This window comes from Porites lutea, chromosome 1, assembly GCF_958299795.1.
Source record: "Porites lutea chromosome 1, jaPorLute2.1, whole genome shotgun sequence".
NCBI classification, from domain to species: domain Eukaryota; kingdom Metazoa; phylum Cnidaria; class Anthozoa; order Scleractinia; family Poritidae; genus Porites; species Porites lutea.
In genome coordinates, this window is record NC_133201.1 from 55,194,622 (window position 1) to 55,212,388 (window position 17,767).

Below are 17,767 nucleotides of genomic sequence, written 5' to 3' on the forward strand. Positions count from 1 at the left end.
ATCCTTCAGCAACTAGATTATTTTATTCAATAGCTCCTTCGGTTTCTCCACGGTTAGGTATTTTTCCCTAAATTCAGTTTCGATAACATGCTCGAGAGGGTGGATTTTTAGTGTTTCAACTTTCACTTTTTAAAACATTTTTCAAGAAGAGATAATTTCCCATAGCAACAAATCCCTCGTTAATTTTTGACGATAGAAGAGAATTGATCGCTCGACATCTCAAAAACCGGCAGAATGTGTACCAGAGCGGATTCAGACATCAATGTTGACATGTAACAACTTATCTCTAGTCTTGGATTCTAAAGTCTCTGAAGACGTTTTATGTTTGATTGATTCCTTTTTTTTGCGTTCTGGCTCTTTCTAAATTCAAAACGGCTTTCAGCAACATCGATAAGCACAAGGTTTAGTGATTAAATTGTTTCCTCAGCCTCGGGGCCACACCAGGTATTAGATAAGCTCCCAATTATAGAAAAATAAAAATGTCATGCCTTAATTTTTTTTTCACAACGGTTCCTCCACTTTTTTTTGGCATATTACCAAGGTTATAACAATATTTGACTTGTATACTATTGATTCACTGGTATGCTTAAAATAACTCAAAACTATTTTAATACAGTATACATATGATGTTAGATCTTGTGGAGCAAGTGCCTTTTGATGGTAATCAGAAAAAGCCCTGAAGTTCTCCGAGTACCGGTTAAAATGGAAACATTTATATTCGCATAGAGAAAGTTTGATCAAACTGATACGCAGAGAGCAAAAATCAAAAAAACAAGTACGTACACGAACGTCTGTTTACTTATGATCGGTGTGTAGGGTTCTAGAAAACGTTGAGAAAAGTCAAAATATTAGCATAAGCCGTAATTAAAAGTAATGACACTTCACATCAGGTGAATAAAGAACCCTTTTAAATTCGTGTTTTTCCCTTTCCTGCCAAATAGTACTTTCACATGAATCGCACGACTAGAAATTGTTCACAATTCAGACCGTTTCAGCAAAACGCGGTCTAATTTAACGTCTTGTCTTGATACTAATAGTAGGTTTTGTAGTGCCTTAGCAAACTGGGTTCGATTTCACGTTTATCAAAAATTCTTGATTGGCTTGCAGGGCGCAATCGTTATCAGTTAATATTTCTGGGGTCTTGTGCTTCAATTTCCGGTATCGAAATTGAATCAGAACAAAAATAAAGCTTGCGGTTTTTGCATCAGCAAAAAAACCATGAGGAATAAAAACATTTGAGCTGCCCCTCTTTCAAAAGACCGAATCCTGAAGCTACACCGTGTAGCTTCATGCCAATTCTTTGCTTCCCCTTGAAAAAAAAGTTTGTTGGATATTTACTAAAATGCGGGTGCGCGGGGGTGTGGAAGATGAGAGAAAGAGGGAACAAACAGCAAACTAACGAAATTTGGAGGGGGAAAAAGGTTTAAAAAAAGCAAAACTGTGAAAGCAGGAAACGAGATAGTCAATGTTTTTGTTGCTGAATCTTAAAGAAAGATAGAATACACGCTACCTGGATAAAGAATTTCGATTTCTCTTCAAGAACAACACGTTCGAGCGCCGCTGTAAAGTCGCTAAAATGTGCGAAACTTGTATCCGCGGCGGGGGGAAGCAATAGGGAACATTCCAAATACGCACAGTATGCTGAATCACCCTAGCCCCGTCTCACAAATCGTAATCAGACGTTCACCGACTTCAGCAAGTAACAAATAGCAACATCATTTTCGTGATCGCCTGTGGCAAAATCGGGGGAATGACTGTATTTTCTTAGGAAAATTATTTCACTTTTTACAGCCACTGCGTTATTCTCTTTTAGCGCTTTAACTTTAAACCTGGGCATTTTCTAGCCTGAAATTCATCCGATTGCTTCGAGTCGTTTTCTCCCCTCTGAGGGAGTAATAACGACTCGAAGTAATTGGATGAAATTCAGGCTAGGCATTTTCCTCACTCGCTCACGTGCGTAATGGCAGACACTGTATGCCCCTTCGTGGGGGCCATGGCTGTTGTAACCCTCATCCCAAGAGACATTTGACTTGATAATGATCAACTTCGCCCCAGGCTATTCTAGTTTTACTGTTGGCGCTGTCACAGAGTTTTGGGCATCCCCGCGTTTTGGGCATCTCCATTCCCAAATCCCTAGCGTTTTGGGCATCCCCTTCTAATATTACTGCAGCGTTTTGGGCATCCCCCGGTACCCTCCCGGGATGCCCAAATCCCTAGTGTTTTGGTCATCCCCTCCAAAAAAATGCTGGATTTCGCGGGAAAATCGAAAACGTTTTAGAGATGGCTTCCGCTAAATATAGAAATCGTTTCCAGTATCTTAAAAAGAAGGCCTATCCGGAACGCTTTACATAGCAAAAAACGACTCTGCGAAAATTTGCCAAAACGTTCGAGTATGACTCAAAATTGGAGTCCTTGTTCTACGTGGCCAAGGAGAAGGATGGCACAGCGCTTCGACGACTTGTTATCACCGAGGAAAAGAAAGCGAGGGTCTTCAAAGAGTGGCACTCTGCTCCTTTCTCTGGACACGCCGGCCGCGATAATACTTTTGCACCCAGTGAAGGTTGTTCCCAAGGTGTGGTACTTGGTCGGAATTGATTTAATAGAAGCCCCTACTACATCTCAAAACGGCAACAGATTTCTTCTGTCCCGTACGCAGGTGCAAGAGGCCCCTGTATAAATTGTGTGACAACCTTTCGTGTGTCAAGTAGCGCTGCGGGGTTAAGTTGTACAGGCCTCAAATGTCATGCATACTATGAACTGAACACCGCAAAACGCAGTTTTATTCATGTTTGTCTTTTGATTGCTTTGTTTAGTATTCTTGTTTTTGGCTGTTTGGAATCAGACGATCGCAGCTGCCGACGATTGCGGCATTGCTCGCTTTTAAACAGTTCTATTAAATAAAATTGAAGCTTTGCAAACAATGAAGCGTTGTACAGCGAAGCGATGTTATGCGGTTGTAAATTTTAGTTTCGTCATGTTTTGAGCCAACGTTTACTGCATATGAGTTTTTTTCTCGCAAGAAACCCGGCGAAAAGTGTCAGACGATATAATTCTAACATGCATCTACACTATTCAGCCGTAAATTCGTGATTAACAATTCCGACTTTTCCCCAGTCTGAAATAATTTAGGCAAAGTCGAAGCGATCAGCGTTTTGGGCATCCCCCACCGGGGATGCCCAAAACGCTAGGGATATGGGAATGGGGATGCCCAAAACGCGGGGATGCCCAAAACGCTGTGACAGCGCTTTTCGCCGCCATTTTGGAGAACGAAAAGCCCTGGAGACAAGGTTGCACAGGTAACTCAAGCAGAAGCGGTGAAATCTTAGAAGATGGTTAAGTTTAATCCAGGTTACTTAGTAAAGCCGAATTAAAAGCAACACTTTCTTGTCTAAAACTTCAAATCAGAGGCAAGGCTGACAGCCAGTGGAAGTGGGATTTATTTCCCCAATATTTTGGTAATACAAAAGTAACCTTTATCAAAGGATAGAAAAACCCCAGAAAAGTTCCCTAGCCAGCCCTTGATGAAGGTCAGTTTTGCCTAACCGAAATATTGGGCAAATTAACTACCCATCCATAGCCGTCCGTTCAACCCTGCTTTTAACCCTTCAAACCACACGATCCACATACAAATTCTCCAGACTGATCTCCATACATTTCTTTTAAGAATAGTTGAGAGAATTTGGTTTAAGATCAAAGCATTACTCTTTACTCTTGATGATCTGCTGATGTTGTTAGGAGAAAATTGATGTTGGTCACTCTTGGGACCTAAAGGGTTTATTTATAATACCACGATCCAGCTCCTCCTCTCAGCTGGTTTATCTAAGTGGTTCTTGCATATAACTTCGCAGTTCGCTTTCTTGTCTAAGAACGTGTAACTGGACACTGCCGGATCCAGACCTTGAGACAAGGGAGGGGGCGGCAGTCTCAAAAAAAAAAAAAAATTTTTTTGGATCTTCGGCCCTAGTTTGGTCTAAAAATGGGGGGGGGGGGGGGGGGGGCTCCCCTGGATCCGCCACTGCTGGAGCTTTTGCAATTTTGTTGACCCCAGTACTCCGCCGAGATCCAGTTATGGCAACACAAAATTATCCCCCAAAAGAAGAAATCTAAAGGAAGGTAAAAACGGCCTTAAATTAGAATTTTAATTCTGGGTCAGCGCTTATCAGCTTTTCAGTTACCGCGAGTCTGTATGTGGGTGGGCATTTAGGTCTCGCCCTCAGGAAATGCTATCGCTGGCGTAACAAAGAAAAAGGGTTTTGATGATCCAGTCGATTAACGCGATTTCCATAACTTTAATAGACGAATTAAAAGATGCCTTGAAAAAAAATACAATTTATGATTCAGAGCAATCAATGGAGGTAAAAACAGATAATTTACCTGGGCTAACATCGTCAACAAAGCCGCACTCCGCCGAACAGACACGTTGATCCGCCATATTGATCCTCCAGCAAAGCATGAAACCAAAACCAAAACCGAAAAGGAAAATGACGAATTGAAAATCAAAACTTTTAAAACAAAAGCTGAAAAGTAAAAAACAAAAACGGAAACGGAAACGTAAAAAATAAAAACCGAAAAGTGAAAAATAAAAATGAAATCACTATCTGCCCCCCTCCCCCCTCCCCCTCCCGGGCTTTCTTATGTCCATGATTGTCACCTTCGAGTGCATGAAGCAGCTGGGGGAATGTTCAAGACGTCAAAGAAGACTGGCTGGAAATAAAAATGCACTAGTATTTTGGTAGTGTCGGCTATTAACCATATGACAGCAGGGTGCTACATGTATGGTGCATGTAAAACTGAGTCCTGGCCTCGGAAGAGAGATCGAGACAATTATCTGCTATATTTTACAGTTCCTTTTTGATTCCTTAGGGTATCTGTTCACCTCGCCACCAAGAATAGAACTTAGCTTAGCATAGTTTTGAACCTTCATGAACGGAAATTTCTTAACCGTTACTTTCATATTTCAAAAAAATGACTAGTGGTTGTGAAACGTTTCTGTCAGTTTTTCAATCTCTCAAATGTTAAAGTCTACATTCACAGAACCTAGTACCTAGTACTTATTAGTACTTGCATGCGTCGACTTTAAATTCGAATAAGTTTAAAGAAAAAGTACAAATCTTAGGTTCCAAAATCCTAGGTATTAAACTGTGTCAATTATTTCAGAGTTATTCGTTGGTGGCATGCAAGTCGACTTCTTGGTGGCAATTACATTGCCGGCGAGATGACCGTAAACCTTCCTTAGCCCTGATCCAGTTTACCCCTGAAATGGCAGTACTAGCAAGTCATGTGTGGTAATACTAATAGCCTACAAGCAACCTTGAATGAGGAATAGACCTTTTAGTTTGCACGTTTTGTTTTCCCATTTCAGAGCATGTGATGTTCCCCGAGAAAACTGTTTCTTTCAAACGTCTTCCTATCCACGTGCCTGACGCGCATATGTGTACCTAACTTATGAACGACACAATTTAAGGCAAATTCCCCTTGAGAACATTACGTGGCCTGAAAAGGAAAAGCAGACATACAAGCTAAAAAGGTCTATAAGGCCATGTTCACATTAGAGCGGTTTTCATTTGAGTGTCGAAAAGTAATTGGTTTTGCACTTTCTACACGATGGGATTGGCTTAAAAGATTCGCGCCACCTTTTCATCCAATCAGAAGTAAAACCAAAGCCAATTGTGACGCGCTCGCATGCATTTTCCCGCGCTTTGCGTCAGCCACATGTAATTACTTCGAGTTTTGATTGGTTCAATGTATTGTCTGTGTCCTATGTGATTGGCCAGAGTAATTACTTTGGTTTTGGTTTTACGACACTCAAACGAAAACCACTCTAAACCGTATATCATTGAAACCGCCGCATATTTTTTAACCTACGTTGCAGCCAGCCCACACATCGTACAGTAGACTCTACAGCTATTTCGAGAAAGGTTGTCGGAAAAATGTGCATGCGACGATCCCGAAAGGTAATATGGGGTATGACCAACACACTGTTCCTAACGACTTTAGCTGTCGAACCTACTTTTGTTGCTTTCCTTTAGCACTCGCAAACATACGTCCATGGCCTCTTGTGCCATTCTTTCAAATTTCTTTGAAGAACAGTGAACTCAAAACCACCCACAATACCTTTCGGGATTGTCGCGTGCACTTTTTCCGACAACCTTTCTCGAAATAGTTGTATATAGAACGTTCATATAGTCTGCGATGCAGGCTACATATTTTCTTTTTTTACACGAGTCGGCATTTCGTCCACACGAAACCGAAACCGGATCTTTTTTAAACTTCTCTACAGAGTGCTTTAAGGCCTGGTCCACACGAATCGGCTCAACACATACGCGGTTTCAAAAATGTCCGGATTCGTGAAGACGGGCCCACGTTCTGGGAGAATCAAAGTAAAAACGATGGGAAACCCAGCCTGCTTGCTGACGTCTCCTTTAAGGCTGGTTTTCGCTAGTGACGGAGTCGGAGTCTAGTAACAATCAAAAATCGGAGTCGTGATTGGAGTCGTAAGAGAATCACAACGTTTCCATTTTCTCCCCACTCCGCTTACGACTCCTTCCCTTAAGTTCCGCTTATGATCTAGTGAAAACCAGATTGACGGAGTCGGATGCAGAAGCCGAAGGTGTATTACACTAATCAAAATGCACGTTCCCACGCTTTGTAATTGGTTTAATTCTTCGCTTCTGCTTGCGACTCCGACGACTTAGTTTTCACTTGATTGTAAACGACAGAGTCGTAAGCGGAATCAGAACGCTGTTTTCTTCACTAGATCGTAAAGTTCTACGTTTCTGATTATCACTACGACTTCTTTGCTAGTGAAAACCAGCCTTTGCTGCAGGTGTAAAAGGGACTCCCTTTTCCTAGCCTGTGTACAGCCGCCCCTTCCCTCAAGAGGGAAGGGGCGGCTGTACACAGGCTACCTTTTTCTAGCAACAAAGGAAATAGGAGAGAGGTCTTCACGGAACCTCATGGAGAAGTAGTTTAGAAAATAGAGAAGTCAGATGATTAAAGAAAAATTATTTTAAGCCCATGAAATGATAAATACAAGAAAAATTCGGCTGCCGTAAAGCGAACTTTAATGCTTGACAACACCACATGTTAAAACAAGCTTTGCTTCTCCGCGAGCGCGAGTTTATAAACATGTGCGCCGGTTCATGACATGACCTTTCACACTCACTAGTATCATGTTAATGAAGACGAGAGTGAGATGTGCTTGTCTTATGATATTTCTAGCATTTGCTTTTTAACTCAATAGGTTGAGTTTGATCGTCCGGGTAAACGTAGTCCTGAATAGGACTGTTGTTGTTGACAGTGACTGACGTTTCGACAACCCGTGCGGTAGTCATCTACAGAGTCAAAGTGCAGAGTCGTATCACGTGATACGACTCACTGTTTGACTTTGACGCGGATTTTTTTGAGAACGGCGAAAAAAAATCTCCGCACTCAAACAAAGACGCATACCTGGGACGGGGCCTCAGATTAAACGGCCCAAATTTCCGTAAATTCAAATTGAATTTCACCCTCTCAGGAAATACGTTATTGTTATTAATACGGAGTTTAAGCAGCGACGTTTTTGAGCTACGCACGTCGACTTGAAGTGGACTTTTTGCACTCTTGAACCGTGATTTGGAACAGATTTTTGAGCAAATCGTCTCTATAGGGGTAAAGGCTCTTAGCAATAGGTAGTCTTTTACACAGCCGTTTGTAGTGTCGTCGCGCAACGCTCCTCCCCTCTTCTCTCCTCGTTGCGTGACGACACTAAAAACGGCTGTGTAGCAGACTAGCAATAGGTAGCGTTAAGGCAATTTAAAATAGAACAAGACGCCTAAAGTCGTTTCCGTGGGATGCGTTGGTCTATGGAAGAATAATGGCGTTCTATCTGAATTTGGAAAAATTAGGGAAACCGGAAAGATGTGTCATGTTATGAGCATCGATGAGTAGGTTACCTGTATGGGTTGGTTTAATGTGCTTATGACTGAATTTATAGTAGCCTGCGTGGCAGGCTACTATTTCTCCCCAATCCACATCCCCTTTTTGCTTCCTCCTTATCCCCTGCCCCTTTCGACACCTGCTACGCAAGCTAAATTTATAGTTGTCAGTGGTCGCAAGGATGGAGTTGATCTTGTTTTGTTCTATCGCTATGTAGTTATTTTCATAGCACGATTTGTATAAGAAAAAGAAGTTATTTTGCATCAAAACAAGGTTTACCCGTAACTTAAATTGGAATGTTAACGGAAACAAGTAATGGAGAACATGCGCATAATGCTCTCTGATTAACCTGAACAGGAACTATATGTATAAAGATACATCATATCTTGGTAGTAAGTTGCCACAGATAACTTTTTCAAAGAGAAATAAACATTGTAGATTTAGGTTAATGGAACAAAACAAAACAAAACACCCGCTTGCTTTATCCAGGATCTAACCCAGGGTTACAAAGTTCGATAAAGTTCCAATGTTTTAATCCAAGATGAAAGTTTAATATTCCAAGATGCTCTTGATACGGTTAAAAATTAAAATTAAGGTCTCAAAGTTAACATAGTTCCAATGATTATCCCTGATTCCAAGGTAGAATAAGTTTACTAAGGTCCACTCCTGATCCGTGTCCCATCCAGAACTCCAATCCATGCCGAAAGCGAGTCGTCGATCGACGAGGACAATATTTTCGCGATTTCACCGCCAATCGTCAAGGGTACGAGTTGAAATTTACGCGATTTTAACCTCTCATCGTGTTTTCGATAAGAAAAAAAAAACTGAACTCTAGCTGTGCTCGGCAAAAACTGGCGAACTCCGAATAGAAAAATCTATCGGAAATCACGGCTCGCAACCAGACGCTACTAAAACCTTATGAAAGAGCTAGACCTAAACAAACAGGAATCATGAAGGAAAGAAATAATTTGGTTAAGGTCGCCTTTCGTGACTTGTCAGTATCCCGAAGGATTTCGCTGGTCAACAAGCCATCCTAAAGCACGAGTGGGAAAACTCTAGCGCGACAAATTTGGCAAGGAACGTTCTGATTTCAACGTTCTTCAGAGGAAGCAAATCGATTAAAAATCGATACAGATTTTGTACAATCTGATTGGTCGGCTTGGAAGAAGAGCTAATCGATAAAGATTTTAGGCAATCCTATTGGCTGGCTTTGCAAAGTTGGGTACAACCGAACCGGATTTTTACCGTGGGAGTGCCACAGGCATCCTACGGAAAAAGGCGCACTTCCGGCAACCTCGTCCCCAGAGCGTTTCCCACCCATTTTTTGAGGGAAAAGCTCTGGGGACGAGGTTGTCACTTCCGGCTGACGTGTGTCGCTCAAAAAACTTCCTATTAGCTTGCTAAACCTTGGCAAGAGGATTCCTGCCGATTGCAATAGTCACTGAACTATATCGGTAAAAGCATTACAGGCCTAAATTATAGCCCTTTCTTTCAGAGGACTGGCGTCGTGACTAAAAAATAATAATCGTCTTCTTGGGATTTCAAGTTTAGGAAACGTTTGTCTCTTGTCTTTTCTCGAAAGATAGGATAGAATTGAAATTCGGGCCATAAATGACGTATACAGATTTTTTTCTTAGACAAATTTGAATCTAAAACATCGTGCATTTCCAAGGGAAAAAAGTTTCAGGTGTAATCCCTTAGCAGACTTCTATATAGCCTGTGAAAACATCCGTTTCTCCTCGCTCTTCGCCGATGGGGACGTTTCGCGCGGAGGAACGTCACGTTCCTCCTCGCGAAACGTCCCCGACGGCGAAGAGCGAGGAGAAACGATGTTTTCGCAGGCTAACTTCTATACAAGAATTTGAATTCCTGCCATACTGTGACCAACGCCCACAGCCTTTTCTCAAAACGTTCCTGAAGGAAATCCTCTCTCTACAACTGAAACGAAAACCTCAAGTTCCCATTGACGAACTCAAAAACAACTGGAGAGGCAAACGAAGTGGCACAGTCTCGTCATCTGCACACAGCCTAAGAAATGAACATTGGAAACAGTAGTTCAAGTCACTAATAAAGAGTAAATGACCAAGCAAAGATCCTTGAGGAACAAATATCTTTTCCCAGGCGCTCCTGCTTTTCCTTAGGGAATGACGAGAAGACCCGTTGAAGACGTTCAAGATTCCATTAGCCTGATTTCAGACGAGGGGCATGAAGCTTGACCAGGAGGAGATGGCGATTGATGGAAGCGAATGCATGTCTTGCTGTGGTCTACAGAGACAGCCGCTACAACCTCTTTCTGGTCCAGTCTGCGTCTCCAGCCACTTCGAGAGCTAAAAAGAGGAGAATAGCATTAGTTGTTTCGTGGAAACCAGGGTAGATTCAACAAGAAGACACTGTACACAATGTACAGGACGATCTGATCATACATCAACCTCTCGTAGACTTTAGACAGGGACGTCAGGATGGTTCTTCGTGCTTGTTCTTTGTAGACCGGAGGCAATGGTCCGTGAGTGAACTTATCTGGTTTATCAACGTCGCTCGGCAGCAGTGAAGATATTCCGTCTTCTGTACCGAATTGTGTGGGTCACGGTTTTCCAGTATATCCAGGATGCACGCAGTGTAGAGCGGATATGTATGACAGAAATCCGGGGAAAATCGATTTTGGTTCGAGTTAGCGTGAAGTTTTGAGTTATTGAGAGTTCGAGTTGAATATGTGACAATCCAGAGCCGGAAATCATTTTGATCCGAGTTAGCGCAGATTCAAAATACCGCAAGTCGGCTGCAACTGTACTGGACTTCAAAGGAACCTGGGTCGATGGTGACATGACCATGTATCTTTCCCACAATAACTCGCGCGCCGGGTAAGAGCAAAGCAACCTCGCCAAAAACTTGTTAAGGACAGCAGTGAAGAGAGACCCTGGAAAATAATTTGAGAGCCACGTGGGCTTTAGGACTGGAGGACATCAACCTTCGCACAGGGGTCTCCAGGGAGCTTTAGCAACGACCACGGCGGCAATATCGAGAACGTCAAATAGTTCTCGAGCAATCAAACAATCAATCAATCAAACATTTCCGTCGTTCTTTACACCAATAAGAAGCGGAGTTCTCTAAACCGCGTCCACTAAAGGTGACAGAACGTGAAAGGATCATTTCCTGATTGAGAACGCTTTGAGTTGATAAAGTGACTTACACCAGTTAAGGATTACCAGGGCTTTCGTGCTCCGATGGCACTTAAACTATGAAGAAGAGGAGGGGATATTGAGGGGGAAATTAAGTCATGTATCGAAATAAAATTTAAAAAATAATAATAATGACAAAAATTAATAAAGACAGGCATCATGTGAGATAATTAATTTTTCGTGAGTTCTTAACATCAAAATCTAGGGCTCATTTCTTTTGAAATTACTGGTGACGAATACATAACAATAGTTACTACGTATTTTGTTGAAGCTTAATTGTATAATTCCTTCATTTCAACACCTAATTTACTGCACTAACAGACGTTCTCCCATTTTGTATGTGTTTGATTAGATAAAATTGTTTATTGGTCGGCCAGTAAATTAAAATTGCCGGGCACTTTTAAGATCTCTTTTGCCTGATAAGCGAACATTTCAAGATACCAAGGCTTGTCCCTCTCGACTGGCTCGTCGAAAGGGCGACATTTAATTACGTCGCATTAATGGCTTTCTTGCCAAATCGACCAAAATGCTTCCGAGAAACTGTGCCTTCGTATTTACCGTGTGATTAAAATGGAAGCAGTCCGTCATATTTTTGGGTTCATGTTTACAACTCGAACGTCGAAACCTTCCTGTTTAAATATTCCTTCAATTACCCGGTTGCTAAAGTGAATTTTCAGGCTGCGAATTATTTTGTGTATTTTTTCGCGCAGTTAAACTTCAACTCTTTGACTTCCAAAAGAAAAGATATTGGTAATGCCCTCCACTCATATTCGCTCTAAGTCTGTACAAGGGGAGTTGTTAATTGTTTCTATTAAATGACACGTCTTATCTTGAAGGTAATTTATTTTGCGGCAGGTGCACACTTCAAAAAGAAAATCTTCCTGCATATAGTGAAGCCATTTGCATAATTGTCATCCCTGCACATCATCGCCTGCAGTCAGCAACCAAGAAAAAAGCAACGCTTAGCGACAAGGAAATTATAGCGTGGATGAAGGACTTACACTGTTAGAAAATAACAGCAAAGAAACATGGCGTACCAAAGAACTGAATACGCAGATAAGACAATGTTCATGAATTCAATGGCGGATAGGAAACTTAAGATACAGCTGGACTCAATAAACTTTCACAGAGATTCAATTGGGAAGGAAATAGATCGCGAGAAAAAGAAGCTTCAAAAAGAACTGGCTGACGTTGAAAATAGTATGAAAACTCGGTTGTCTGCCCCAGATTCATTGGGTGAAGGTACAAGGAGACTAAGCCCTCGCTTGCCACGAAGATATAGCACGCCGCAAGTTTTATTGTCTACTTCGACTTCTTCCCGCAATTTATCGGACAACGATAAACTATCCCCTGCCGCCAACAGGCGAAGAATTTCTTCTGAAGGAAATACGGATGTAGGATTACTAAGGGAGCGTGCAGCACTTAGTCCGACTCGTCCTTTAAGCCCAACTTCGCAGTTTTTACTGCCACCATTGAGTCAACCTCGAAGGCAGTCGTTACCACCTATCAGTGCTGGCGGATCGCTTGTTGCTGCTGATCTAACAAGAGAGAGTTCTAGTGCTCGGAGAGGTAGCTGTAATGAAAGTAAATCGCCCCGTGGTTGTCTCACTCCAAATTCATCAAGCCCGCGAGGTTCACCAAGAAGGGGAAGCGCGGTCATTAACGAAGGCGAGCTCGAGGAAGTGGCTTGTAAAGTCGAGCGTTTTTTGCAAAGAATGGATTTAGGTAAACAAGACGAAACGTCTACTATCGATGTGAAAGTGGAACCAGATGATTGTTTTGTCCCCGAAGAAGAAAATGAATTTATTCACCCTTTGAGTGACCGCACGATGAAAAGAGCATCAACTTTTCAGCCGTCAAATTTTGAATAACTTTTTTTTAATTGTCTAGTTGTTAAAAACGGAAGGCAATAGAAACGACGTCTCCACAATCTGAAATTCGAGACGTTTAAAATTTTTCGTTTATTCTATACATAATAAATATAGTCTGTATAGTGGCAGGGAGATTACAACCGTCATAAACGATTTCCAGGAGATTAAGCAGCGGAAAAAAAAAAAGAAACGATATCTCAGATTAGTCAAAATGCAATAATGACGTTGAGAAACTTTTAAAATATGGAAAAGAAGGGAAATTGGTGATCATTAATACAGGCACCTGCATTTCAAACAGTTTGCATCGTTTTCAATTTGTTCACCATTTCACACTGGGAATAATGTAAATATAACATAAAAAATTGTGAATTGGAAATACTGCGGTTTTAAATTACCTGGGTGAGCCACAGGAAAATAATAACCATTTAAAACAAGTAGAGATATAATTGTACAAAATTTAATACTTATCGTTCGGGTGCATTTGATAATAAAAGTGAAAAAAATACGTAAAACTAAACGAAAAACAGAATAGTTCATTAAAAATCAAAACATTCAGAAACACAATGGGTATGTAACAATCTAGTAGTCGTTCACAAATGTCAGATGAGACTGTGGGGTATTTAAGACACGGAAATGACAACAATAAGCGGAACATCCAGAACTGCAAAACGTGTAGAATTGTATAAAAAACAATTTGACGCCTTTCTAGGATCATATCACTAGATCGGCAATAATTGAGTTAGACAACACCGTTTGGACAAAAATGTGGCTTCGTTTAGCTCTTCTGGGGCCTAGATACCTTCCCATGATGGCTTCGAATTCAGATGTTAAAACGCTTTGTACAATGCGTATACCTTCGATTTGGGTTCTGTGGAGAGTGGCTTACTGCTCTGAGATCCGGTAAAAGAGCTCGCATCACCTCCTCTGATTGGCTCAAGTCCCACGGCTAATTCTTTAATAACCAGCAAGCGTTGACCAAATTTGGAAGACGATTGCGATATCCAGTAACATGACGTAAAAAAGTACAGGATATCAACAGAAAAAGTGGGTGGCAACCGAGAAGCCCTGGGGACAAGGTTTCGTAAGCTCAGCTGTTTTGACAGAGCTGGAGAAAAATGCCGGAAAATTTCACACGTTTTGCGAAGAAGAAATAGCCAAATTACTGCCTGAAATCATGGAAAGAACGGAACAAAAATACAACTCCATGGATGGCAACTCCTATTTGATGTTTGTAGCAAAGCTCCACGCGAGCGCGCGAGCGTAGCCCTATACCTAAGAAAATGTGGTGATCTAACCATCCGATAAATTTTGGTAATCACGTGACTGTACGCCCGACCAGGCATACTAATGTAAAATAACTCAATCAACAGGTATGGCAACCAACAGCAAGTGGTAACGTTGCGAGTATGCGCAAGCCGCTGGACGGAAGTTTGTGGTGGTATTGGATCGCAGCGAATGCAGCAAAGAAAAATGGCGCCTCTTTTAAAAATTACCATCGTCTTAGTCATCTGTTTTATCTTTGTGGAGTGCAGATAAGACAAAGTCTTCTTTGTAATATGCGAGATTGGTCTCAAGGCTAATAAGTCGCAGATCATTCACAATTTTGCGCGGTTTGTGGTCCATGAGTGATTATTGTTTCGTGTTTTGGCTTGCGCGCGGACACATCGATGGGGTTTTGTGTAACAGCTGCAAAACTCCTCTTTTAAACACTGGATAATTGGGAAAAATATCTTCATGTAAGTTGTGACCGAGTACAAAACGTCCCACGCTTACGATTTGAATAAAACGCTGTGAAAAAAAATTCTAAATGCTAGTCTGTTTATATAGTCATAACTGCAGTTCGTGCGACAATCCCCTTGCAATAATACGATTTCACGTCAGTTATGGTTCAGGAACGCCCTGTTTTTCAGAGATGTGCAACCTTAGTGCAGTGATTCTGCCAGTGATTACTTTTCAGAGATACCCCATCCTAACCACCAGTGGCCAAAGCAGGTGCAGTGCCCTAATTCTGCGACTGATAAAATTTCAAAGATATCCCACCCAGGGCTATGAAATTGTATGTTTCCTTTTTTGACTAGATGATATAAAACTGAAGACCTAGACTCAAGAAATGACATCTATTAAATCTATGTGACGCCTTAACTTATACAGGGGTGTAGGCAGAATTTTGTAATATGGAGGCTCTTGACTCCAAGATGCCCCTTATACTTGTAAAATAAAGAATTAGATGAGCCAAAAAAAGGAGTGTGGTACAAGATGTTTCATATTACAGATGTGTTTTATTGAGGTAACCCTAACCATGAAAAATCCTTCCCTTTACTCCCCACACTTCTACATACTAGAAAATTGCAAATATGCACACAGCAGTGAAAATACTTAAAATAGTAAAGATCATAGTCATATCTAAAACTGCATTTTCTCTCTGAGACATTGAAGTGGATTTTCTGCTTCTGATACTTCCATGCTTGCACTCATTTTTGCTTTTAATAAATTTTGTTGTTGGTATTTTCTACTGCACATGTGTTAATTATTTAAGATATAACTAATAAGGCCTAGCTCCCTTGACTAGCCCATATCTGGGCTAAGATTAAAAAATTGAAAATGAGAGAAAATTAGCTCTAACTTTTCCTTTTCATTCAATTTCAACATGAGGAGACCTCAAGGATCTTAAAGCCTGATATTTATAAAGTCTGAGTTTATGGCAGCTTCAAGTGAGCCAATGTATGACTCATTAAAATTAAAGCTTGTCTGTGTGTCTCCTGGGGCACCAAGGCTATTTGATGCAGTTCAGGATGGAGTGACAGACCCTTCACATTCTGCAGACAGCATAGGGTAAAATAAAAAACGGATAGTCGCCATTTTGTACCAGCTCTGCTATGGCGTGAGTGAAAAGTGTGACTGGCTTAAATGTGACGATGCAGTCGTCCTCAATGACTATCACCTGAATCAACAAGGTTTAGTGCTGAGCATCTCATAGGGAGCTCCTGCAACAGAAAAAGGCAAAATAAATTTTTCATAACTTGTCATTTTGCGACACCAGGAGCATCAATGAGCTTGTTTCAGGGGCAATTTTACAGAAATTGCAACTTGTGCCGCCTATGATATATGACTATATACACTACTACAGTGTATACACAGCCAAACCGACATTGGCAAGCCAAGTGCTCCTAAATTCATGTGCACAAACACTGAATATATGAGACCCAGAGTATCAAAAGATCTATTTCTATCGGAGAGTGAAAAGTTACCCCTATGGCATTTAGTTGTTGCCCACAACTAGTGATACCCCTTTAAATATTTCAGGATTTCTAAAGTGTCATGGATACGAATTTACATTCAAGAAGGAAAGAAATCTTTTGGATAGAAAAGGAATAATAACATTTATGATTTTTGTAAGCGTACAAATACATTGTAGGTGATGAAGCTAATTCTTATGTGGATGCCAATGTAAGATATCAAATACAGGGATTTTATGTCCAGTGTTGTCTCTACTTCAAACAGGAATGGCAGTCCAGCAAGTGCAAAGGTGAACAAGGGCAAGAATTGTTTTGCACTTGAACTTGTGCTAGTGTCAAAGTGGGAGTAATATTAATAGTCATATGAAAATGCATTAAATCACACTTATTAAATCACTTTTATAGTAGGGCAGGGAAAAGAATGCACATATGTGTATTTTCATATTTTATATTGATTTCAGTTATGTTTCAAGACATTATGTAAACATTTTAAGCATAACATTACAATTCTTTTAGGCGCCAGTTTTGTATGTATAAACAAATCATCATTGAATAATTATCAGAATAAAATCATCTTCCAAATGGTGAGGGTTCTTGTCAGTGAATCTGAGAGCTTACAGTGCATGATTATTAAAACGCAAATTCATCAGTGTTCCCTCCCTTGGATGCAAAATCAAACATTCAAGAATGAAAGAGTGTTCCGAAACAATGTTCTTACAAATAAGTTTTGTTGGGATATACTTTTACATGTTAACGAAAAATCTTTGAAAAGGACAAGAAAAATTTGTCCATCTTTGACGAAGTTTTAGCAAATAATATTTCACAATCCACCGCCTCGATCTCTTAATCTCTGAGAATAAGTAATCGCCATAGAGCACCAATGTAAACCAGAAAAGCAAATTTTCGAAAATGGAAGGAGACATCCGACTATGGCCTTACTTGTAAGAGTAGGAAATTTGCTTGTTGATTTCATGCCGCTAAATAGTATCAAAATACTCGAACTTCCCCCCTTTGAATTAACCATTAAAAGTGAAAATACGGAGTGACCGAGAGAGAAGTTTCACCTGTTTAGTCGCTTGTGTGGGATATATTACTGGATCTCGCTGTACGGTCAGGGTCAAATACTACAAAAATACCAGGGTCACATAAATTACGTTGAATTCAGGCTGCTATAATTTTAACACATAACATTCGATGATGCTGCTCCACATTTCACAAAGTAAATCAAGGGATATATATCTTACCTAAATGTTAGGCAGCTCTGCAGATCGTGGACGATAACCCAGAAATCCGTGACCGCTTGAATGTCAACAAATCAACATATCACAACAAACGACCTCGTGAACGCTTTATCTGCTTCATCAGAGGAGCCAAATGGACGAAAATTAACCACCTAAATGGTCCCTCTCCCATACATGACACTTCATCATGGCTTAGCCAAAGTATCCAATCTATAAGACATGTCTGTTGTCGATTGGGTATGCAAAAAAATCTCCCTTGAAAGTGCTTCAGAACGGCTTTCGGCCATTACGATTTCCCGACAACAAGCGCTTCCCAGCAAGCTTGA

The 17,767-nt window shown here is 40.9% G+C and overlaps 2 protein-coding genes and 1 long non-coding RNA gene across 3 annotated transcripts in view; 1 reads left to right on the plus strand and 2 right to left on the minus strand.

Moving 5' to 3' along the window:
- Nucleotides 1-17,767, minus strand: part of LOC140922259 (ribosome production factor 2 homolog) — a 368,864-nt gene that overhangs the window by 240,888 nt on the left and 110,209 nt on the right. The window lies entirely within an intron of this gene.
- Nucleotides 11,934-14,699, plus strand: LOC140922112 (uncharacterized). Its single transcript, XM_073372135.1, has one exon. It carries the CDS (start codon nucleotides 12,122-12,124, stop codon nucleotides 12,962-12,964), a length of 843 nt encoding a protein of 280 aa, XP_073228236.1. The 5' UTR covers nucleotides 11,934-12,121; the 3' UTR covers nucleotides 12,965-14,699.
- LOC140940089 (uncharacterized) lies at nucleotides 15,224-17,749 on the minus strand. The gene is made up of 2 exons (XR_012166298.1): nucleotides 17,445-17,749; nucleotides 15,224-15,948 (listed from the first exon to the last, which is right to left on the minus strand). It is a non-coding gene; the product is annotated as an uncharacterized lncRNA (long non-coding RNA).

Coding starts and splice junctions, on each gene's coding strand:
- LOC140922112 (XM_073372135.1), top strand. CDS start 12,122: ATGGCGTACCAAAGAACTGAATACGCAGATAAGACAATGTTCATGAAT.